Source organism: Acanthisitta chloris, unplaced genomic scaffold (genome assembly GCF_000695815.1).
Source record: "Acanthisitta chloris isolate BGI_N310 unplaced genomic scaffold, ASM69581v1 scaffold21631, whole genome shotgun sequence".
NCBI lineage: Eukaryota > Metazoa > Chordata > Aves > Passeriformes > Acanthisittidae > Acanthisitta > Acanthisitta chloris.
Genome location: NW_008655722.1, coordinates 6,080 through 15,240, shown reverse-complemented (window position 1 = coordinate 15,240; position 9,161 = coordinate 6,080). Strand labels below are relative to the sequence as shown.

The 9,161-nt window shown below is 39.2% G+C and overlaps 1 protein-coding gene across 1 annotated transcript in view; it reads right to left on the bottom strand.

Annotated features, from left to right (window-relative positions):
* The window catches only part of CFAP221 (cilia and flagella associated protein 221), a 19,479-nt gene that overhangs the window by 6,945 nt on the left and 3,373 nt on the right, over window positions 1–9,161 (bottom strand). Inside the window, exons 6-14 of the mRNA XM_009084047.1 lie at window positions 7,869–7,972; window positions 6,559–6,718; window positions 5,920–6,034; window positions 5,722–5,833; window positions 5,396–5,504; window positions 4,542–4,629; window positions 3,319–3,408; window positions 2,406–2,501; window positions 1,095–1,185 (exon numbers count right to left, since the gene is read on the bottom strand). Coding sequence (XP_009082295.1) covers window positions 1,095–1,185; window positions 2,406–2,501; window positions 3,319–3,408; window positions 4,542–4,629; window positions 5,396–5,504; window positions 5,722–5,833; window positions 5,920–6,034; window positions 6,559–6,718; window positions 7,869–7,972 — 965 coding nt within the window. The remainder of the gene's footprint in view (window positions 1–1,094; window positions 1,186–2,405; window positions 2,502–3,318; window positions 3,409–4,541; window positions 4,630–5,395; window positions 5,505–5,721; window positions 5,834–5,919; window positions 6,035–6,558; window positions 6,719–7,868; window positions 7,973–9,161) is intronic.

The window sequence follows — 9,161 nt, the reverse complement described above, 5'->3', positions numbered from 1 at the left end:
CAAATCGTGTGGAAAGAGGGAGTGGGAAATCAGAGACACAAATTCTTTTCTGTCTTCCATATACCCAACTGTGACTCCCATCCAGGGCCAGTTTCCTTCCATGACTGTTAAATAATAAGTGAGTTTTCCAGGCCAGAACTTTCATTTCAGTATTAAAAAAAGTGATTACTTGAAAGCACTTGTATGAGAAAACAGTAAGGAAGAAAACTCGACCCAGTACTGTCCACCTGGCCATGTATCTTGTGGTTTCCACCACCTCATTTCACTGAGTTTGGACATACTGTCTTCAACACATTCAGGTGTCTTTCTCTCTTCCACCCTCCATGCAATAAGCTCCTCTTATCCTCTGTCTCTCACCTCTTGGGCTCTGCCTGATCTGTCCACTTAGCTGTTTCGCATATGTCTTCTCTGCCCTCTCGTTGCTCTTCGGGCCTGTATGTAGGATCATAGAATGGTTTGGGTTAGAAGGGACCTTTAAAGATCACCTAGTCCAACCCTCCTGCCAAGGCCAAGGACATTTATCACTAGATCAGGAAGCCCAAAGCTCCATCCAGTCCTTGGACATTTCCAGTGATGGAATGGTCACAGCTTCTGCCCTGCTATTAAGCAGATAAGCTGTAAGGTTCCTAAGAAGAGTTAACTACATCTTTTAAATCTGGCAAATTATGTGTATGAAAAATAGATATATTTTATCTAGAACCATTTCTACCTTTTAGCAGGGCCTGTTGTGATAGGACAACGGGTAATGGTTTTGAACTAAAAGGGGATAGTTTCAGATTAGATATAAGGGAGAAAGTTTTTGTGGCAAGGGTGGAAAGACCCCATCCCTGAAAACATTTGAGGCTGGGCTCTGAGTAACCTGATCTGGTTGAAGATCTCCCTGCTCATTGCAGGGAGGTTGCACTAGATGGTGTTCAGAGGTCCCTTCCAATCCAAATCACTCTGTGCTTCTACCTTGTCACACTTCTCTTTTTACCTGGAAGTCTCCTTTGTGAGGACTCTGTGTGTATATGTGAAGCACCTGACACACTGCAGTACAACCTGAATTATCATAGCTCAGGGCCAGAATAGCAACTTGTTCTTCTAATCCTTACCAGGCACAGACCCTTCCTCTGGACCTTTGGCCTCTCTGGTCAGTCCACGGAACAGAAGCAATAAACGATTGAGCCGAATCTGATTCAAAACCTGAGAGAATGATTTAAATTTAGTATTGAGCTGAACACTGTAAGATTTACAGCCATGGAAATATGCATGTTGCAACTGTTTTCATTCCACAGAGCTCACTCAGACATCTCTATTTCAGAATTTTTAATACCATTTTCTGTTCAGGAGGGAGAAAATGGGAAAGAGAGATGTGGAATTCATCTCAACTCTACAATTACATTACACAATAAATACAGTTTAAAACCTTAATTTAGTCTTATGGGCTAATTAGACTTTTTTTTTTAAATTTTGCTAGGTCCTAATCCTTCAGCTGTGTTTATTGGCATATACAGATTAAACAATGAGTGAACAGTCAGCTGATCAGGGCCATATGACTTTGTGGCTTTGAGAATGAGGAGAATAAGTAGCAACCTGCACTGTGTAATCTGCCCATATATCACAGGGTAGCAATGAAGAGCCCTAGGTTTTAATACCAGAAGGGGCCATTTAGTCACCTCCTTATTTGTGCAATACAGGAAAGAGCATTTCATTTCAAAACCTCAATACTGTGAATAGATTAGAGAATATCCAAACTGGACACTAGGAGAGCAGGACATTTCTATCTTCTTGCTACATTTAGATTTACTGAGGAAAGAGCAGTGAAGATGCAAGATCATATTTAAGCACAATGAAATAAGTGATTATACTGATCAGTCTTTAGCTCCCTTATCTGAATCCATGCCCATTGTTTCCCATGTTCCCATCACATACCATTGCAAAAGTTCTGGCTCCAGCATCAATCAGTAACCGCCTCAGAGGTGGAAGGTGCTGCTCTCTCCCTCTACTTTCCCTCTCCAGACTGTCTCCTTACAGAGTGAGTGCTCCAGGCCCCGACCATGTTAGTGGCTCTGCACTGAACTCATTCCAGCTTACTGATGTCTTTCCTGTACTAGGGGCCCACAACTGGGCACAGTATTCTATATGCATTTTGAAACCTTCTCTTTTTTTGTGCAAAAGTATTTTTTACTTTAAAAAGAGACATAAATTCATCTGCATTTGTTTAGTATTGATTGCAGTATGAAGCATGAGATGAATACAAAACTTACTCCAGATCCTTATTTCCTGGTGAGGTAGGGACATATTTATCAAACTATCAAATCTATGGCTAGCTGTGAATACCACTTATGTGCTAGTTTGCATGTTCCTTTGTGCTGTTTCCAAGGTGTCATGCCATCACACTGCATTCTGGTCATTCACTTTACCTTGTATGCTGCTTGTTGGAATTTCCTGAACATCCTGCTTCTGTGATCCCAAGGGTCAATAGGGAGCAAGTCGAACGTGGGATGGACATTTGGATGCTGCATGGCATTAAAAAAACCCACAAAAGCAACAGAAAAGGAAAAGGACAACTCCTTTTACAACTAGATAAGGCAGAAATTTCCTCCAGCCCAAGCCATTCATTGGCCTGAAACCATATGTTATTTCTAAATACTGAAATTAAATCAAGTGAAAACATTTGCAGTATTGGCATTTAACCAGAAGCTTTCACTGCAGGACTAAGTGGGAGGTAATCACCAAATATTTGCAGATGTAGTATGGGGAATGCACAGATAATGTAGCATGGTCTGCATCCACACAAATGACAACCACACACTCAAACTTCAGAGCAACACATGGGCAGTCAGACAGCAGAGAGAATGGACAGGGTCTGCACCAAACACATGCTTCATCTTGCACAGATGTGATAATGGCTGGTGCCCATACCTAAAGGAGGGTGAAAGACATCACAGAGAAGGACAGAAAAATCTAAGTACCAGAAATGCTCCTGTCTATCTGACCTGCAGGTAAAGGCTGCAAATCTTGTGATTTGCATCTTGTGACCTTACAAGAAGGCATGAGAAAGCTTCTCCTGAGAGATCTTTCAGAAATAAGCAAAGTAAATCTCAGGCTAGGCCTGCAGGATTTTGCTTGACTCATATTAGATCAGAACATCAGATGAGTTGTGCATGTAGCTTGGTGCTTGCCCTACCTAAAAGTAAAGTGGGAAATAAAGCAGTGACACAGAAATAGGAATACTAGGAGGAAAAGCATTCAATGTCAAACATCTATGGCTGTTTGCTAGCTTACTAAGTGATTATAATGTACAGCAGGTGATAATAACATATATAAACACACCTGATCCACACGCCGGATAACACGTCTGGAAGAAACTTCTACTCTATTCCTTTGAAACTCCTGTTCTATGACAGCACCTCCTCTTTGAATCTAATTTGTCACCAGGAAGAACAATCACATTAGTACAAAGCATCCAGTGAATTCTTTCCTCCTTTACAATTAGCAAAACTCACTTACAATGTAACATTCTGGAGGTACTTAACAAAACACAGACTTCATTCCCTTTTAGAGACTGGTTATTGCGGTCCATTTTGAGCAAGTCAAAGTATAATAATGCCTTTTCAGGCCTGAGTTTCAATCAGATCTCTGTCCCAATGAGACATGGTTTGCTTTGCACAGCCAGAATCAGCAGGTGAGGAAATATTTCTAAGCAAAGTCAACACACATCTAACTCAGTGATAAAACAATCTCACAATCCAGATCCTTTTTTTTTACTCACTTCCTCCTTTTTAGTATTAAATATAATGTTTGAATTAATTAACAGCACCTAATTAAGTGTATAAATCAAGCCTTCACCCTATCTATTAATAATTTTATTCCCACAAACAGTGCCTTGGAAGTTGGTGGGATGTTAGAAACTATTTGAATACCCAGAAGGCAGGAGAAGAGGACAAGCCCAGTCTGTCCCTGAGGGCAGTGCCACATGAGGAAAAATACTTCCTGCCACCAAGTATTGCTTATTGCTCTTGTCACCTCTGTGGAAGATGACCTGCAGTCTGGAGTGACTGGAAGAAACCAAAGAGTCAGAGGGTGAAGGTGCAGAAGAACAACCTGATGAATTGTCTCCCCATGGCTCTGTGTGAGAATACAAACTGGATCCAGCTCTTTCACTGTGAACCATTTGGACATCAGCTCCTCAGAGAGGTACAACTTACACAGAATGGTGGATGTGGCCATGGTACTGACAGGATTGTGCAGGAATTATGCTGGCACTGTGATATGGCTGGGTGGTTAGGTGCAAATCTGCTACATTGGGCAAATATCTAGTTACATTTCCATTAACAGCTTACTCTTCTCGCTGTTCACCTCCAAGATAAAACCACTTTAGAAACAGTCAAAGATACAACTGCAGTAATCAGCACAGCTAATACAGGTTTGCATTGATATATGAAGGAAAACTGAAGATGTAGAGAGCTTGGTACAAGTCACTAGTGCCCTGCATAATCTAGCTGAAAAAGTATAAGTTTGATTGTAAATGCATAGAAAAAACATCAAAGACTAACCTTGTATTGCTCTTCTTCCCTTTGTCGGCTTTCAATGATCTTGTTTTTAAATTCCACAGAGATTGGATCTTTTCCCTTATGAACTTGCCTGTGTTTACAGTGGAGGCAAGAAAAATGCTTTACTTAATGCAATTTGCTTTATTGAAAGGCTAACAGACTTCTCTCCTCTGCCTAAGGTGCCTAGGTGTCCATGACACTCGGTGTAAGAGCAGATCTGTGGATTTCAAATGAAACCATGGGGTGCTCACACACCCAACTGTGTTTTGCTTTATGCCATTTGATGTACACAGAATCATAGAACCACTAAGGTTGGAAAAGACCTCTAAGATCAAAAAATCATAGAATCATATAATTTTAGGGGTTGGAATGGACCTTACAGATCATCACTGAGTCCAATCATTAACCAAACACTGCCAGGTCCTCCACTAACCATGTCGCTAAACAACACATCTACATGTTTTTTGAACATTTCCAAGTGTAATTTCATTCACTCAGTTATTCATTTTAGCCTCAATTTATTTACAACCATGACAAAATGTTCCTTTGCCCTTAAGGGCACAAGGTGAGATGCCTGAGAACAAGGTTAGGTGAACAAGGTTTTCAGCAGGTTTCTTTCTGAATGGAACCATAACACAATCAAAGACCTCACTGGGTACTACTGTGGATTACTATTGAGACTGCTCTGAGGCAGAAGAGAAAGCAATGAAAGGAAAACAACAGCAGCTTAGCTGTAAAACAAGTCTGTCAGGACAAGAAATGTCAGCATTATGCACTACTGAATATTGCATACATCATTCACAGAGGCCTCAGTTAAACAAATCCCAGTCTCGTTAACATGGTTAACTAACACTTACCACTTTAGATGATTTGCTTCCTCTTCCCGAATAAGTTTTTTGACTTTGAGTTGAAACATGGCTTCCTTCATCTCTCTGGTTTTTATCCCTTCTCTGGCTTGGGAAAGGACTGCAGGAATATCAGAAAGGCATATCACACCTCAAACTAGATTGGATTTTCCATTGTGAAATCCATGCATTAAAATGAACCCATTGTTACATAAAGCTTAGGTGAGATTTCTCACAGAAACTGCAGTCACATCACCTCAGCAATTTTGAACGCAAGTTCCTCATCAGAAACCTACAAATAATGCTATGACCAAGTTTACGCTGCTTAATTACTTTACCTTCTTTCAAGTCCTTAATCCTCAATTTTCCTGGTTCCTGATTCAAAACAGTAGCTACAGCATACGGATTTGACAAGTCTGTGGGGAATCTGAGGTTCTGGTACTCAATTTCCTATGAGACACAAATTAATAGGAAGAAATAGAAACATGAAAGATTTCCAGCCCAGAAAGGTACTTGTAATTATTATCTTTTCACACCTTTACTTTTTGAATAGGTTTGGATCGTGATTGGCTGAATTGGTCTCTTCTCCACACTATGGATCTTCCCACAGACACAGGTTTTTTCTCTGGATGTGTGTCAAAATGTTCTTTCCTAGATGTCAAAAGGACAGAAATTGCTTTTCTAAGTTCTCTGTAAATGGCATATAAGTCCAGTACATGCATTTACATCACCTTTAAGTATACAAAGAGACTGGAAATTTCTTTCCCAAATTACAACTGGAACCAAACTTTTTAATCTTCAGTGTCCACAAAAAAATTAAGTACAGACCAAAAGGCCTTATTGCTCAAACCCCCTACATCTTGCAAGGCCTCAACAATAAGAATAATAAAGAGCAGGAATAATAGAAGCTGAGGATGCTCAGCAATTCTTTAAGGTTATGTAACTTCTCATTATATTTATTAAGATAGTTTCACTTCACACAGATTAAAGATGTTCTGAGCAAAAAATATAAAAGAACAGGTACATGTATCAACAGTCAAATTGCATTAGTGCTTTGAGGCCTCCAGAGATAAAAATGCTTAAAATTATTATAGCAAAGTGGTATGAAATCCTATTACATAGCTATTTTTTAGTGCTGGGCAAAAAAACCTGAAAGATCAGTCAGCCACACATACATCAGCCCCAGATGTGGTGTTGATGTTCCTGTGAATACACACACACGGGGTTTGGAATTAAACTGTAAAATCCATAACTGCATTGTCATTTGTGCTGTTCCATACTCAAGTGGGGAATATTTTACAGTCACTTCCACTTTTCCATTGCCTGGAATGATTCCTGTGATTAGAGGAGAAAAACAGTAAGAGTCCATATAACATGAGCTCACTTAAGTGGGATGAAATTGATTCTGGGCTATGTTTTTTTAACCAATTTAATGTCTGAGTGGAAAGCAATAGGCATGGAAAAGATTTCAGGTCTCAAAGTGTCTTTCAAGAACTGTATCCATTGCCAGATAACAGAAGATATTTTGCAATAGCAGAGAGACTTGACAGTAGGGTTATAATATTTCATACTGCTGTGAAAATGATTGCCTGTTTATATGTAGAAATTCTTCACTTGCATCTGCTACTCTTAAGTCTTTGGCACTTTCTGCTTTCATGAGCAAAGCATTATAAACATATTCCTCTCTGCTCTTCCAAGCTGGGGGACTCATCTGGATTTGATGCATTAACTGTGTCTGTTTGACCTTATTTCCTTACTACCTATTCCATTATTTTCTCAACCACTTTAACCACCGTTCATATCCCCAAACATTCAGTGCAATGCCAGGATACAGGTCTCTCATCAGCTTCTCTGCAATAAGGAGCTTATTCAGCTCATCAGAAATATTGTTTTCTCATCTCTATAAAGTGCCCATTGACTGGGTTTCTGCAACATGTAAACACCAGTTAGTTTCATTTGGTTGGGTTTGATTTTTGTGTGTGTGTATAGAATTTGTTAGCATATTTCATCCTTGAAAATTAACTGTTGGCAGTGTTAGGTTTAAAGGTCTTTTCCAACCTAAATTATTCTATCATTCTGTAATTACTGATCCATGAGCACAAGGGCTTAAGTAGGAGCTAAAACTTGGTGCTTTCCAAATGGCCTTCAGTACCTTAGCTGAACTCATAGGTTCAGGCTATCAGAATTTCTGACTAAAGTTTTACTAGGTTGATGTTTTTTTCTGGGATATTCTTCTGGAAGTACAAAGGCTGGATGGATAACATCTCATATTTTGTCAGAGGTTTGTAGCCAGGCATTACCAAAAGCAATCTACCAGCCACAGATGGCTATTTGCCATGAGGCTGCATATGACTGGCTACATTTACCTGGGAAAAACTCTGAGGCAAAGGGGTTTTTTCTGCACAGCACTGAATACACTGTCACAAGGAACTCCACTAAATAAATACAGACTTAACACTTAGGATTTTAAAGAAGTTCAAGGTACCATATGTTGGCTGGACAGTGAAGGCTCTGTGAAGCTGAATAAAATCAATGTGGAATTCAAAATCTATGGGACAGCTGCACTGCAACGGGATAACATACTGCTTACTGAAAAGAGAGAAAGGAAGAATGAAATTAATGAAACTACAGCTGACCATCAATTACAAGTAGGGAAATTATATTGTACACAACATGCACTAAATTACCTGTGTTCAGAGGGGTAGGTTACTTATTAATATGAAAATAATAATTCTCCATTATTCCAATACAGCAAAATATTTCAGATCTTTCACTCACTGAGGAAATGAGAGCTAAATCTTGATTTGAATGCTGGACATTTTACATTCTGATTTACTTTCTCCAACTCATACAGAATGTGATTACAGAAAAAAAAATGATAAAATTTACTTTTTGGAAGTCATTTATATGTGTCCTCAATTATTACAAACTGTGTTGTCTAGCAAGTACAAACAATCCAAACTGGAGCAACAGTAAGTACAGAACCAGAAACCAGCCTTTTTCCCATGGCCCTTCTGTGAAAGACAATAAGAAAAGACTGTGCAGTCTTTAAAAGTGTTGAAAACTTCAACACATCAGAATGACTGGACTTTAACCACTGTAGAAATAATGATGCTGTTGCTTGATTTTCATAAAAGCTCTTTATGCTTCATACAGGTTGTGTGAGAAGTGTCAACACATCTTTTCAAGCTGTCTTGTCTTTGTATGCATCTATTTTCACAGACAAGCTGAAACACAAAAGCACTGGTGTAACACCATCCATCACCCTGCAAATCAAGACCAATTTATCCCAGCTTATTTCTGGTTTTTGTTAACTGTCTGACTGAAATCCTACCCTGCTGATTAGCAAAGAATGTATGTTATACACAGTGTTCCTTTGGAAAGCACATTTTGAAATGCCTAAGGAAATAAACAATAATAGCAATGTTCTTTTTTCTCTGCCTTAATATGATCTGCTCACAAAGAAGATGGAACAGCAGGCTGTGCAGGCAGTGTGTGTTAGGGTATAGTGCAGCTTGAACAGTAACCAAAGTGCCTTCAAAACAAGACCGTTCTGCCACCTGTTGCTTTCTGTACCTGAGGAGAAAGATGGGTGGTAGAATATACATTTTATACTACACAGTTTTTCATTGAGCCCAGAGGTCTCTTGGGTTCTGTACAGTCCCAGATATCTCAGAGAACTTTTTTTTTTACGGAAATTTTTAATAGTTCAATGATGAAAGTCTATTAAAAATTAAAGTTTGAAACCATCAGTTTTCTCATCAGGAAGTCATCCCAA